The 14,685-nt window shown below is 47.1% G+C and overlaps 3 protein-coding genes across 11 annotated transcripts in view; 2 read left to right on the top strand and 1 right to left on the bottom strand.

Annotated features, from left to right (window-relative positions):
- Positions 1-10,426, top strand: part of LOC147348127 (zinc finger protein 445-like) — a 76,129-nt gene extending 65,703 nt beyond the window's left edge. Inside the window, exon 8 of the mRNA XM_086366324.1 lies at positions 8,896-10,426. Coding sequence (XP_086222450.1) covers positions 8,896-9,020 — 125 coding nt within the window. The 3' untranslated portion in view covers positions 9,021-10,426. The remainder of the gene's footprint in view (positions 1-8,895) is intronic.
- Positions 4,866-5,565, top strand: LOC147348128 (uncharacterized protein C3orf86-like). The gene has a single exon (XM_086366487.1). The coding sequence runs from the start codon at positions 4,866-4,868 to the stop codon at positions 5,376-5,378; it is 513 nt and encodes a 170-aa protein (XP_086222613.1). The 3' UTR covers positions 5,379-5,565.
- A 5-nt stretch (positions 10,427-10,431) lies between the features above and the next one.
- The window catches only part of TCAIM (T cell activation inhibitor, mitochondrial), a 38,221-nt gene continuing 33,967 nt past the window's right edge, over positions 10,432-14,685 (bottom strand). For all 9 annotated transcript variants that reach the window (XR_015151032.1, XR_015151033.1, XR_015151031.1 and 6 more), the window contains one exon: positions 10,432-12,356. Coding sequence is in view for 6 of the 9 variants with exons in the window: in XM_086366443.1 (XP_086222569.1) it covers positions 12,116-12,356 (241 nt within the window). In the remaining 3 variants the exon portion in view is untranslated. The remainder of the gene's footprint in view (positions 12,357-14,685) is intronic.

Genomic DNA, 14,685 nt, shown 5'->3' with positions numbered 1-14,685 from the left:
GCGGATCTGGCTTCCACGTGGGGTAGGTGACTTGTGCTGTGACTTCATTTACCCACATAAATGTGGGTAGAGGCCTGTTCTTTGACCCCACCTGACTTCTAGACATCTACAGGAGGGGAGAGAAAACCTTAGTGAGTTCTCCATCAGTGGGCAATGGAGGCATCCACCCCTCACACAGCAAGGAACCCCATGGTCCCTGGGCTTCAGTGAACTAACCCCATACCCTATGGGGGTACAACTTTTCAGAAGCTTTTCCAGAAACAAGAGAGGTCTCCTAAACTGTCCAAAATTCATTTTTAGGTTTGATCAGACCTTCAGTCCAATGTGTCTCTACTCCTGGTCTAAATAACTGACACCCTTGTTTGCCAAAGGCTGTTTCCTATGCATTTGTAAGTTCTATTTCTTTTAGGAGGTATGAAGTGACCATCCTTCCTGGTGAAATCTGAAAGCCCTTACCTTCTAGGTTGGAGTATGTTTCAAGATCTGAGCAGCTATTCAGCTGTTAGATGCTGGGTGAAAAAGGTGGGTCTGATTGAGGGGCAGTGAGAAGACTTCGGGCCTGGGACTGGAATGCTACGTGGGTTCCAAGGCCATGTTCAGTGGGTCTGAGGGAAGGAGGACTTCCAAGGAAAGGACCAGGAGGAGGAGTGGCTGAAGTCTGGTCATCCCCTCCCTGCCCCACGGCCATCTCCTTTTATTCTCTGGTGCCAGCAGCTGGCCTTTATGACATCAAGGTCTTCAGCCAGTCACAGCGCTCGCCCTGTGCTGTCACCATGGACCCTCCAAGGCAATTTGTGGAGGAAAGCACCTTTGCGACCAGTGTAAATATGTACCTCTCTGCTTTTGCCGCTTAATGTGCCTGGGCAAGGGCAGTTGTTTTAGTCCTGTGAACTTTAATTTCTGGGAAATTTAATTTTGAGGAGCGGTCTTTATTTTTAAGGGTGAATTTATTTCTGCAACCTTTAAAAACATGAACATTTTGTAAAGATGTCTTTTTGAAAAAAAAGAAAAGTAGATCTATGCAAGGGAATTGCTAACAACAGGATTTAAGTGTATGCTGAAAGGACTGGGAGCAGAATAGTTTGGTGACAAAAAAGGAACCTCTACTAATGTAGTCATTTAAAAAGACTCTATTAGGGTTGTCCAGATAAATGGAGCCAACATATGTGTGTACGTGTGTGTGTGTATGTAGAGAGAGAGAGTGTGTGTGTTATTATAAGGAACTGGCTTACATTATTATGAAGGCTGAGAAGTCCAGACTCAGGAGAGCTGGTACTGCACTTCCAGTCTAAGTCGGAGGCCAAAGGCATGAGAAGATTGATATTACAGGCTGAAGACAGTCATGAGAACTTTTTTTTTTCCTTCAGATCTTCAATGGATTGGATGAAGCCTACTTTCCACTAAGTTATAGAATGGAATATAATGGATACAGATTTAACTAATGAAACCAGAATGAGAAATATAGGAAGTTTGAATCATGAGAAATTTAATTTTGGTCTTAGACAAACCAAAATATTGTGTTAACATGTTTTTAAATGATAAATTAATGAAGACTGAATCATACCAGATTTTCTTTTAAACTGATTTTAAATTATTTTTCTTTTAAATAGATTTTCTTTTAAATTCTTATTATAATAGTTACAAAGGCTATTAGGTAAATATACTTTTTTCCCCCACTAGATTACTGGTTTATTATAGAAGGATATAACCCAGGAACAGCCAGATGGAAGAGGCTCACAGGGTAGCATCCATGTCCCGTCTGAGTGACCAATGTGCCAGCATTTCTACATGTCCACCAGCCCGGAAACTCCCAAGTATACTTTCTAATGTTTATAAGTAGAAATACTTTAGTAACATTTCTTTCCTTTTTCTTAGACAATTTTGGCTTCATCCAACCTAAATGTTCATAGAATATATATATATAAAACATCCAAATGTGTTTTTTTGATGAGTGAATCCTTCACATATTCAGGAGAGGGAAAAGAGATAAAATGTGACAGGAAAAAATAAGAGGGAATTGACTTTAGACAGACAGCTAATTATTCTTCTCTGTAAGGAAAGAGGAAAAGTTTAGACATGCACATATACAAAAAAGAGTGATTCTGACATAATTTGGTCCTTGAAATTTTTTTTTTCTCCTTCATAGGGTATGTGGGATCTTCGTTTCCTGACCAGGGATCAAACCCATGCCCCGATATTGGGAGCTCAGTGTCTTAACCACTGGACTGCCAGGAAGTCCCTGGTCCTTGAAAATTATATTTAGCCAAAAGATATTTAAAGCCAGCACTTATTAATGCCTGATGTATGGAAAGGAAGGAAGCGATGTGTCCTGCTTGAAACAAAATGATGTGTTGCTCTGGCAAACAAGACACCATGGGGAACAGGTCTAGTTCTCAGAGAGCTGAGGCCACGGAGAGAGTTTGGGTCCAGGGGTGAGCCACACCCAGCTGAGTAGGGAGTAGATCTGTGAGAAATTTCTAGCCTGGCATCCACTACACTAAACATGAACTAACCCTGCCAGGGGAGGACATGCCCCTTGTCTATAGGCTTATATCCTAGAGAAAACAGATGCTGCTTTGAGGAGCCATGCAGTGGAGCTGGCACAAGTTGGCAACTATGGGAAAGGGAAGGGCAGCTGTCAGGGACACCTCTAGGTTGGGATTCCAGGTGCTATGACAGAGGGGACCGGAGAAGGGGTGAGGTGTGTGTATGGCTTTGCTGGAAAGAGTTGAGGTTACTAGGTAGAATCTGGACTGGGATAGGATGGGAAGCACTTTACACAATAATCAGGTTGCTAGGAGCCCCCAGTCTTCTATGGCCCTTTCTCTCTGAAGCTCCTTCCATAGACGACTCCCTCCAGCACCTTCTGACAGGTGAGCTTCAAATCTTTCACAGCGTTTAGTCCCCTAGTTCCTGCCCAGCCCCTACCTATTCAACCCACAGTGTGCCCTTGCTACAAGCGACCCTGGTTCTGGGAATCCTGCCCAGTATGCTGACTTCTCCATGGCCTTGTGGACCACTGGGGAAGGTGGAGAAACCCTCTCTGCCTGAGGGTGAATCAGAGCATCATACAGGATGTAGGCGTCAGGATCTTGAAAGCTCGTTGGCATTCTCAGTAGTGTAACTTGATGTTTCTCAGGGGTGGCAGTCCCTGTCCATTCCAACGAAAGTAAAGCAATGATCAATACTGACAAGGAAAGTGAGAGGAGTCCCCAGACTGGCCAAGAGGCCGGCACCAAGGCAGGCTTACCCTGAGCTCAGAAAGAACCAGCTGGGAAGCCTCTCTCTTGCAGTGTTCCTGGAAGAGTGTTCCCATGGTGAGTTTGTTGCTGCAGTAACAAATGACCACAAATGTAGCTGCTTGGACAAGAGCCATTTACTATCTCACAGAGCCTGAGACTGGCAAGTGTTGCTTGTTCCTCTGCTTAGGGTCTCACAAGACTGCCATCAAGGTTTTGTTGTCCTTGGCTCCTACCTGGAGACTGAAGGAAATCTACTTCTAGGCTCATTCATTTTGTTGACAGAGTTGATTTCCTTCTCATGGTCTTCACTTGGTCCCTGCCATCATCAAGCCAGCAATGGCAGTAGAACCCTTCTCATACTTAGTCTGTCTTCTGCTGCTTCTGTTCTCTCTCTCTGACCCCAGTGAGAAAAAGTTCTCTATTTTTCAGAGCCCAAGTGATTAGGCTGGGGCACCCAGGTGATACAGGATAGTATGCCCTAGATTTAGGTCCATAATTTTAATTACATCTGCAAAGTTACCTTGGCCATATAATAAAACATAATCACAGGTTCCGATGATTAGGGCAAGGACATCTTTAGGGGGCCTTTCCACTGACTATACATGGTCATGTGTTTGTAAAATTTGTAAGAGTGATTTTTTTTTTTCTTTTGTAGAAGGTCCAGCATACTCCATTCTCTTGTTAATCTAAGATAGCATTTTTGAAGCTATCATTCGTTAATCATTGTTGCTTCCTTTATAAAATAAGTTTCAGGAATGGCAACGAGCATTTTCTTAAAGATTATGGGGGAACCCAATTGCATAGAAAATATCAGAGACCATGGCACATAACCATTGACATTATGAAACTGTTACTATTCATTCACACACAAACACATGCATGCATTCACACAAACATATACACACACAAGTATATCTGAACTAGATAAAGATGTATACTTTTTTTAAAAAAAGATTTATTTTTACGTATTTCTTTTTGACTGCACTGGGTCTTCCTTGCTGTGGGCTTTCTCTGGTTGTGGTGACTGGGGTTTACTCTTCACTGCAGTGCATGGGTTTTTCATTGCTGTGACTTCTCTTGGTGCAGAGCACAAGCTCAGTAGTTGTGGCTTGCAGGTTTAGTTGCCCCGCAGCATATGGGATCTTCCAGGATCAAGGATTGAACCGGTGTGCCCTGAATTGGCAGGCGGATTCTTAACCACTGGACCAGGAAAGCCCCCAAAGTATACTTTTTAGTATACTTCATTAAAATTTTAAAATTTGAAAAGCTAGTTAAGAAACAAAAGAACCTAGAAAAGTCCCTGTGGTCCAGTGGTTAGGGCTCTGTGCTTTCATTGCTAGGCAGGAGTTCAATCCTTGGTCTGGGGATTAAGATCCCATAAGACCCACGGGTACTACCAAAAAAAAAAAAAAAGGTCCTAGAATTCATTGGAGCCGCCAGGTAGGTCTATTCTTGGTCCTGGAAAGATTTCTGGAGCATATTGGATGACAGAGGGCTAGCACAGGTGGTTTATAGAAGCCCAGTGGCTGATGGTTCCCTTTGATGCTGTAGGTGGAGCCCTCCGTCCTCGGTATGGAAGACTGAGGACGCTCCCGTGTTGTCTCCATTTTCTCCTTTGTAGCTATGTCAAAGAGTCAATTTGGACACGGGAAGAAAACTCTAGATACATTTTTCTGGATAAACGAGGTAACTGGAGAAATCACCTACCCCCAGCAGAAGACAGACGCACCCGCAACGTTGCCAGCTCCTCTCCAGAAGCCAGGAGAGGGACCCAGATCTCAGCGCGGGACCGTGCAGGGTGCTCCTCCCAGCACCCAGGGCGCGGCCGGCACACTTGCGCAGAAGGCCGCCCCTCCACCCCCTCCTAAAGCTGCACTGAAAGACGTTGGCTCCCGAAACTCCTTCCCAGCTCCGCCGCCCTATCTCCTGGCCAAAGATGGAGCCCTGAGCGCCTCGCCTTTCTCTGCAGTTCCTGTCACCATCTCACCGCCAGGAGGCGCTCGGCCACCGTTCAGCCCCCTTGGGCCAGCCCTTCTGCCGCAAACCTCTGCCTTTCCTCCCAGCCCTTCAACCCCCTGGGGCTTCACCTGCAAGCTGAAAAACATCCTTACTGGGAATAAGCGATTTTCCTTTTGAGCCTGAGCAAATACGCCTGACCACGCCCTCTAAGGACCTTGCTTCTATTGTCGCCTGGCACCAGTACTCCTTCACGCCATAAAAGACCGGCCTGCCTCCCCTAGAAGCACTAAGGACCCTTGGCAGAGTTCTTATAAGAATATGCCCAGTGCTTTCAAACCCCATATAAATTTAACTTCGATTTTAACACTTTTTTTTTTTAAGAACTTCCTTTACCTCTCAAGACATCTTGGTATTTTTAACTCTGGGATTCAAGAATTTGGTTCTACTCTCAGCTGCAGAGTAATATGCCTAGCTCCCAGTCAGAGCCTGAAGGATCCCCGCCTTGGCTGAGATAGGAACAAGCCGGGCTGAGTGGGACTCGAAGGCCTGGTGTCTTTGGGCACGATCTAGGGCCACCGGGGCTTTGGGGCTGCATTGAGGACCAGCCTGGGCTCTGATCAGAAAGGAGTTAGAACTGGATCTGGGTGGTGGGGGGCAGCCTGGGGCCAGGGAGACTTTGGGCAAAGAGCCTCCCCAGTTGGAATAGGGGCTGGGCGATGCTCTGGTGGGACAATGGGCAGCCTCTGGGCCCTCGCAGGAGTGGAGTGACTCCTGCTTACTGACATGATCATGCTGGGCAGGAGGTGGTAAGTGGAGGCTCTGAAACACCTTGTCCCAGCCTGAGGACCCCAGGAAACCCCAGTTCTCTGGGCTGGAGAAGAAAGGCCTGGGATCCAGCCTCGATCCTCTGGCCAATGACCCTCTGATACTGCCAGGACCCCACCTCTCTTGCCCTCAGTTTCCCTTCCGTGTGATGTGGGAGTGAGCCAGCCTGTCTGCACGTCTGCTCAACTGCACAGTCTGTGACTGTGTCCCCAGAAACCAGGATTGGGTGAGGCCCCAGGACACAAGGCCTGGAGGTCAGGTCTCAGGTGGGGTCAGCTGATGCCAAGGGCATGGCTGAGTGTGGCAGAGGGCAGGGGCCATGAGCTCCACAGGGTTGGGGGGGATGACCAGTGTACAGTCTCCAGGATCCCTGATGGATGGCCTTGACAAAGACCTCGTTGTCATGGTTAGGGGTGCTGGCCTTTCAGGCAGAGTTGTGGCCAGGCCCCTAGTCCTGACTTTGCAGGAGCTTCTTAGCCTCACTCTATCTAGCCCTCAAGAGTCCCAGCAAGTGTCCCAGGGATGCCCAGAGAGGTTCAAGCTCAGCCTGGGAAAGGGACCAGGGCTCTGTCTATACCAGCAGAGTCCCCAGGGGAACAGTGACTATTATTCATCCTGTGGACAAACCACCCAGAGCCCTTGGAGCATATAGCATGGCTTGGTCTTTTGCTTCATGACCTAGCAGGGCCTCTTCTGCTGACCGTGTTCATGTGACAAAAGCTTGGCAGAAATTTCCTGTCCAGGTTGGTCTGACTGTCCATAGGGTGTCTAATCTGGAAAGTTAGCCAGCAGTGAGTGTAACCGTTATCCCCACACCTCTTTCAAGCAAGGGCCGTACAATTAACAAGACCACATACTTCACCCAAGGTCTGCACTATGGGCTAGTGTGTGTGTGTGCACGTGTGGGACATGAAATGGGGGAAGGAAAAATAGAGATCTGTGGGTGGAGCAGTTCACTGGTGGTCCAGTGGTTAGGACTCCTCACTTCCACAGCAGGGGGTACAGGTTCCATCCCTGGTCAGGGAACTAAGATTCAGCAACATGACCAAAAGAAAAAAAAAGATTTGTGGGTGGTTCTCAAGTCAGAGTGGAGTGAGGATCACAGAGCTGTGAAGGCAGGGGCTTCTAGTTTCTATTTCCTTGTTACAGTGATCTGCATTTCTACTGATGGCTTTTCTTAATTCCTTCAGTATTTTTATGACCTCTATGACCTCCTTTTTGATCTCGGGATCTCTTGAGATCGGAGAGGTCTCTTGCATCATTTGGTCTTTCAGGGAAATTCTCTTGTTCTTTTAATCAGTTTAGTTCTTAGTTTCTTCCTTTTCCTTCCTACTTGTCTCTGTGAATTAAGAAATACCAGTTATCTACTCTGGTCTTGAAGGGCTGTTTTTATGTGGGCCCATCCCTGCGTAGCCTGTGTGAGTCTAATATTTTTGGCGTGAGCGCTGTTTTTAGTATGTCTGCCTGTCGCATCTTTCCTCAGTGTGTGCTAGCCATTATCCCCCGGATAGGAGGTGTGGTTGTGGTGGGTGGTACAATGACTGGAGCCTGCCCTGGATGTGGAGTGGGGCCTCCTTTTTGCTCTGTGGTTGTCACGGCCCTGTCCGGGAGCAGGATCTGCTTCCTATTTGTTAGGACAGAGGCCTCCAGGTCTGGTTCTAAGCTGTGGTGTGAGGGAGGTGGGACTGGAATGCTCCTGCTGGGAGTGTGTGAGTCAGTCGATCAGTCATGTCCGACTCTTTGCGACCCCATGGACTATAGCCCACCAGGCTCCTCCGGCCATGGAATTTCCCAGGCAAGAATACTGGAGTGGGTTGCCATTCCCTTCTCCAAGGATCTATCTTCCGGACCCAGGGATCGAACCCCGGTCTCCCGCCCTGCAGGCAGACTCTCTAACCGTCTGAGCCTGCTGAGAGAGGAGCTGCTGAATACTCCTCTGCAGATGTGTCCACTGGGAAGTGTCTCCACAGTGTCGCCCATCATCCGTCGTGCCTGCTCACAAAGTACATGTTGTTGGCACTGCACTCAGCCCCGCCTCATTCGTGGGACTGCCCGTTCTCACTCATGGGAACACTAACAGTTGGCCCAGGTGTTTCTCAGGCACTGTGGTTGTAAAACTGCAGGTGCAGATGTGCTCAAGTCTGGCACCGGACCTGCTGTGGGAGCTATGGAATAAGCCCAGAATCTGCTCTCCTCTGGGTGTGCGCCCGCAAAGCCCGCTGCTGCTAGTGTGGGACCCGCCCCAGCATGGGAGCACCAGGAATGTCCCACAGTCGCTGTGTCTACAAAGACAAACAGCCCCTGGGAACTGGCTCAGATTTCAGCCCCGCCTCCACGTGTGGGCAGCCTGCTGGCTCCAGTGCTCCCAGAGCTGCTGGCAGCAGAGCTGTGCCCACTGAACACACGGAGCGTGAGTGAGGCTGATGTGGGGACGCGCCCCTCTCTTCGCGTGTGTGTTAAAAGTGAGGCTTCTATGGCAGACTCGGGCTCTGTCCTCTGCACCCCGAATTGTGGCCCAGACCACATTCTAGTGTCAGCAGGCAGCAAACCCCAGCCCTCTCCCCGGGTCTGTCTGCTGAAGACGGAGTTTCTGCACCTCAGCCCCCGTGTGCAACAGTAGATGTGTGACTTGGGTTGGGGAGTGCAGAGGTGGCCAGGACCGCCTGCTGATCGGTCTCTCTGTCCTGCCTGCCACATGTTGGCTGTTCTGCTCTCCTCTAAGCCTCAAACTCCTTTGCGGTCCCAACTGATCTCCCTGCCAGTGAAGGGGCTTCCCGGAGTGAGGGAACCTTTCCTCTTCCACAGCTTTCTCCTAGGGGTGCAAGTCCTGTCCTTTCTTCCCCCTTCATTCATCCTACTTGTCTTGTAGGTGCAAATAAAGCGAGTTCCCAGGGCCGCTGTCTACATGGGTGGTGTCGTGCCTCTCTGTCACACCTTCTGATGCCTTCCTGCTGTTGTCCTACTCACCTGGAAACCCTGCCTTATGCCTGCTGACACCTGGTCTAGGCCAGTGCCTGAGGTGGTGACAGAAAGAAAAACTGACCTCCTCAGAGAAGACTCTGAGGATGAAATCCAATGGCTCCTTCCTGCGTGGCCACGCCCTGTGCTGAGCCAGCTCCCCTGGCATGAGCTACTGTGGTGGACTTTGGGGCAGACGTACACAGATGTTGCTTCCAGAACGACACTTATAGCCACTGGTGGGGCCCAGTGCACGGCCTGGACCAGGTAAAGCAGGGACAGTGGGGGCTGCCTGAGCAGTTTGGACGGAGGGGCAAGGCCCAGGCCACTGCCAGGTCACCCAGGAGGAGCAGAGGGGCACCACCTCTCCTGGTCCTCACAATGGTCACCCAGGGCCGGGTAAAGTCAGCCCTGACCCCCCACTGATCTGTGTGCACCGTTGTGGCCAGGACTGACACGACTGACCCCAAGGTTGTCCACCCTCACAGGACCGTCGTATTGCTGGACGTGTGGGGGTCCTGCCAACGCCTGGTGCTGACCTGGGGGTGGACGCTCCCAGAGCTGGGGGTGCTCCTGCCCATGTGGATGCCTCACAGCGCTTGGGGTGCCTGGGTTCTAATCCCACGTCTCCTGCCTGCTGCAGACAGAAGGGCCTGGTGCCAAGTCTTCACCCTATAGTTTCCCTGTATGAAACACGTCAGCTTAGAGAAAAAAGTCCCTAAAGTGCTCTGTAACAGGGAAGGGTTTGGAGTGACCAGTAGAACCAGGTTGCAGTAGCTGGGATGTAGGGGGGAAGAGGGTCCCCTGATGTCAACTTAGGTCTGCTCTGGCCACTGGTAGCTCCACTTCCTCCTCCTCTTCCAACTGCTAAGGAGCAAGAGGCACCTGGGCTGGTGGCCAAGGACCATCCAAGGGAGAGCTCTTTTCCAGGGTCAGACTCAGGGTAAGAAGGAGCTCCAAGAACATGCCCTGGGCCTCCTTTAACAGATGGCGAGACTGAGGCCAAGGGTTAGCAGTTTCCAAAGGTGAGCTGGCTCCTGAGGCAGCCATGGTTCCTCTTGCCCAACTGTCCACGCCTCAAGGGCCACAGCCCTCTCATGACTCGGGGAGGCTGCCTGGAGGAGGAGGATTTGAGGAGAGAGAGGAAGAAGCAGGGCCTGTGGACAGCAGTCATGTGCCTCATGAACACTTCCCTGAGGGGACGGCCCGGGCAGAGGGTGCACCCCTGGACGAGCTCAGGGCTCAGGTCCCTATGGAGAGCTGAGGATTCAAGGTTAGAGGGGTCTGATCCTGTCCTAGCTTTCAGTGGCGGGAGAGAATTTTCCAGAACTTTTTTGTTAGATTGGGAGAGGAAGTCAAACAGGCATAAACAGGCAATGGTTTTTTTGGTAAATTCCTTTATGTTGAAATAGTTGTGAACTATTAATGAATAATGAGAAAGCGATGATCTGGTTAACGTATTATTTATTATGTAACACTTCTGAGACAAAGTGCAATTCAAAACATATTACTGAGGATTCTGTATTAGCTGATCTTAGAAATGGCATAATCCGAACTTATTTTTCCCATTTTTTAAAAAATTTTTTGGCCATGCAGTTCACTAGATCTTAGCTCCCCAACCAGGGATGGAACCTGTGCCCTCAGTGGTGAAAGCACTGAGCCCTAACCACTGTGCCACCACTAAAGTCCCTCCAGTAATCTTCCTGCGTAACCTCTGAAGAATGTTTCACTCCTATTATTTGGTTCTGAAAAACTTTCATAGGCAGCAACATTTTTACATTAGAAAAAAAAATAAGTACGGTTGTTAGGCACAGGTTAAAAGGGGTGGTATGCACAAACTATACTAAATACAAATCAATACTTATTCAAACACACATGTGTACTTTAACCGTTCAAATAATCAACTTTAGATAAATTTAAAACATATTTCTAGAATCGATTTTAACATCTCTTTGCCTAATACTCTATGGAAAATTTCCTTTATTTCTTGGCAGCAAGAGCCTCAAAAATGGGTGTTACAGACCTGGATTCACCTAGTCCTTTTGAGAAATAAGCAGAAGAGGTTTGGGATCTGGTAAAAAAATATTATCCTAAGGGAAATATCTGCAGAGGAGCCCTGTGTCTACAGAGCTTGGGCCTGGGTTATGGGTTCAGCGAAGTCCACGCAACTGTGGACAGGAGGTGACTCGGGCGTTTCGATCTGTGTTCCAGCCACTGGAAGACCAGGGTTGAGAGGGTGACAGATCCTGAGTGGTCTGAATCATTTTAAACTGGACCCTACTTGGTGGTACTCTTTGAGACACAAGCATTTTTCTGGGTAGTGTCTGTCCATGAAAACAAATCAATCACCTCATTCAATGATTCAAAAAAAGTTCACTGTCTTTTGGTTACAGGCTGCCGACAGTTACAGTATCTTAACGGGTAGGAAAACTTTATTTGTAACAAACTTTTTATTTTGTATTGGGGTACAGCCGATTAACAATGTTGTGGTAGTGTCAGGAGAACAGAGAAGGGACTCGGTGCTTTAACAAACTGTTGCAGATGGCTTATGGTAACGGCAATATCGTATATTCACGCAACGACTTTTTCCCATCGACTCTGTCTTTAGGCAAGATTTGGCTCATGCGTTTGTGCTGCCCATGTCGCCTGTTTTGGACTCAAGAGGTGATGATTGGCTACAAAGTCAGGTGTGTGTACTGATACCATGTGACACAATCATTAAGTTGCACGCTGAACTGCTGCATGTGGAAATGAGTTCCACGACTTCAGAGCTATACTGAACGAGACCTGTTTATACTTACCAGTGTCCACTCATATAAAAAAAAAGAACCTCTCTCTCTCTTTCATGGAGGTAGAATCCTCCATTTTCATACCACTACAAATACATTCTTTCCAACATCTTTTCTGCCAATCAGATAAACACTATCTGGGGGGGAATAAGAAACCATTGGCAGGTAAAACCTTTTAAAAACAAGTTTCCTAATAGAAATTAATTTAAAAAGTCTACTTCCAAAGCAGCAATTAGAAACGCTGTTCCTGTAACATGTAAATAATACTGTTATATCAAGTTGTGGATTTTAAATAAGTATAACAGTTTCTTATCTCTTTAAAAAATAATATAGATTTCTGTGTTATTTAATGGCTTCTCCATTCTTCCAATTCCAAGGAATACAAAGGTCTCCATCCTGCATGACAGAGTAGAAATGTGAAATGCAAAGGTGCATCCCTTGTAGGTAAGGCAGCGATTGTTCTAGAAGTCTCTTACAGCAATCCACCATTTGTATACTAGAAACGCTGGGCTCCTTGTAAAACTTTTCCAGACAGAATTTCTTCGTGGAAGCCTGCATCAATTCATTTTCAATGACTTTCAACCTGTTATGTCAAAAACAAAACATACAATTGCTACAAGCTATAACCAAATAAAACAACATAAAATGTAGAACACATTTTTCATATATTGGGCTGTTAGTTTCTACTCTCAACACTGAAAATGGTCCTCCCATTTTTTTTTTTTGAATATTTACTTATTTGACTGCACTGGGTCTTAGCTGGGGCATGTGGGATCTTGTTCCCCAACCAGGGATCGAACCTGGGCCCCCTGCATTGAGGGCACACAGTCTCAGCCAGTGGACACCAGGGAATTCCCATTTCTTAGTCAGAATGGCTGCGATCCAAAAGTCTTCAAGCAATAAATACTGGAGAGGGTGTGGAGAAAAGGGAACCCTCTTACACTGCTGGTGGGAATGCAAACTAGTACAGCCACTATGGAGAACAGTGTGGAGATTCCTTAACAAACTGGAAATAAAACTACCTTATGATCCAGCAATCCCACTGCTGGGCATACACACTGAGGAAACCAGAAGGGAAAGAGGCACGTGTACCCCAATGTTCATCGCAGCACTGTTTATAATAGCCAGGACATGGAAGCAACCTAGATGTCTATCAGCAGATGAATGGATAAGAAAGCTGTGGTACATATACACAATGGAGTATTACTCAGCCATTAAAAAGAATACATTTGAATCAGTTCTAATGAGGTGGATGAAACTGGAGCCTATTATACAGAGTGAACTAAGCCAGAAAGAAAAACACCAATACAGTATACTAACACATATATATGGAATTTAGAAAGATGGTAACAGTAACCCTGTGTACGAGACAGCAAGAGACACTGATGTATAGAACAGTCTTATGGACTCTGTGGGAGAGGGAGAGGGTGGGGAGATTTGGGAAAATGGCATTGAAACATGTATAATATCATGTATGAAACGAGTCGCCAGTCCAGGTTCGATGCATGATACTGGATGCTTGGGGCTGGTGCACTGGGACGACCCAGAGGGAGGGTATGGGGAAGGAGGAGGGTTCAGGATGGGGAACACGTGTATACCTGTGGCGGATTCATTTCGATATTTGGCAAAACTAACACAATATTGTAAAGTTTAAAAATAAAATTAAAAAAAAAAATCTTTGGAGTATACTTGATTTACAATGTTGTGTTTCCAGCAGCTACAGGGCAACTAAACCTAGTTATACATACACTTGTATCTACTCTTTTTTGGATAATTTCCCCAGATAGCTTATGACAAAGAGTGTTGAGTATTGTGCTCTACATTAGGTCCTTGTTAATTATATAAATTAGTGTGTATATCTTAATCCTAACCACCTAATTTATCCTCTCCCTTCAGTTCAGTTCAGTCACTCAGTCGTGTCCAACTCTTTGGGACCCCATGAATTGTAGCACGCCAGGCCTCCCTGTCCATCACCAACTCCCGGAGTTCACTCAAACTCATGTCCATCGAGTCGGTGATGCCATCCAGCCATCTCATCCTCTGTCGTCCCCTTCTCCTCCTGCCCCCAATCCCTCCCAGCATCAGTCTTTTCCAATGAGTCAACTCTTTGCATGCGGTGGCCAAAGTATTGGAATTTCAGCTTTAGCATCAGTCTTTCCAAAGAACACCCAGGACTGATCTCCTTTAGAATGGACTGGTTGGATCTCCTTGCAGTCCAAGGGACTCTCAAGAGTCTTCTCCAACACCACAGTTCAAAAGCATCAATTCTTCAGCGCTCAGCTTTCTTCACAGTCCAACTCTCACATCCATACATGACCCCTGGAAAAACCATAGCCTTGACTAGATGGACCTTTGTTGGCAAAGTAATGTCTCTGCTTTTCAATATGCTATCTAGGTTGGTCATAACTTTCCTTCCAAGGAGTAAGCGTCTTTTAATTTCATGGCTGCAATCACCATCTACAGTGATTTTGGAGCCCAAAAAAATAAAGTCTGCCACTGTTTCCACTGTTTCCCCATCTATTTCCCATGAAGTGACGGGACCAGATGCCATGATCTTCATTTTCTGAATGTTGAGTTTTAAGCCAACTTTTTCTCTCTCCTCTTTCACTTTCATCAAGAGGCTTTTTAGTTCCTCTTCACTTTCTGCCATAAGGGTGGTGTCATCTGCATATCTGAGGTTATTGATATTTCTCCGGGCAATCTTGATTCCAGCTTGTGCTTCTTCCAGCCCAGCGTTTCTCATGATGTAATCTGCATAGAAGTTAAATAAGCAGGGTGACAATACACAGCCTTGACGTACTCCTTCTCCTTTCCCCTTTTGCCATAACTTTATACTCTAGGTCTATGAGTCTGTTTTGTAAATTACTTTATTTGTATCAATTTTTAGATTCCACCTGATTATCAGATTCCAC

This window comes from Bos grunniens, chromosome 22 (genome assembly GCF_055505025.1).
Source record: "Bos grunniens cultivar Pamir isolate PY7600 chromosome 22, Bosgru_T2T1.0, whole genome shotgun sequence".
Lineage (NCBI taxonomy): Eukaryota > Metazoa > Chordata > Mammalia > Artiodactyla > Bovidae > Bos > Bos grunniens.
This window is presented reverse-complemented; position numbering and strand designations above follow the sequence as displayed.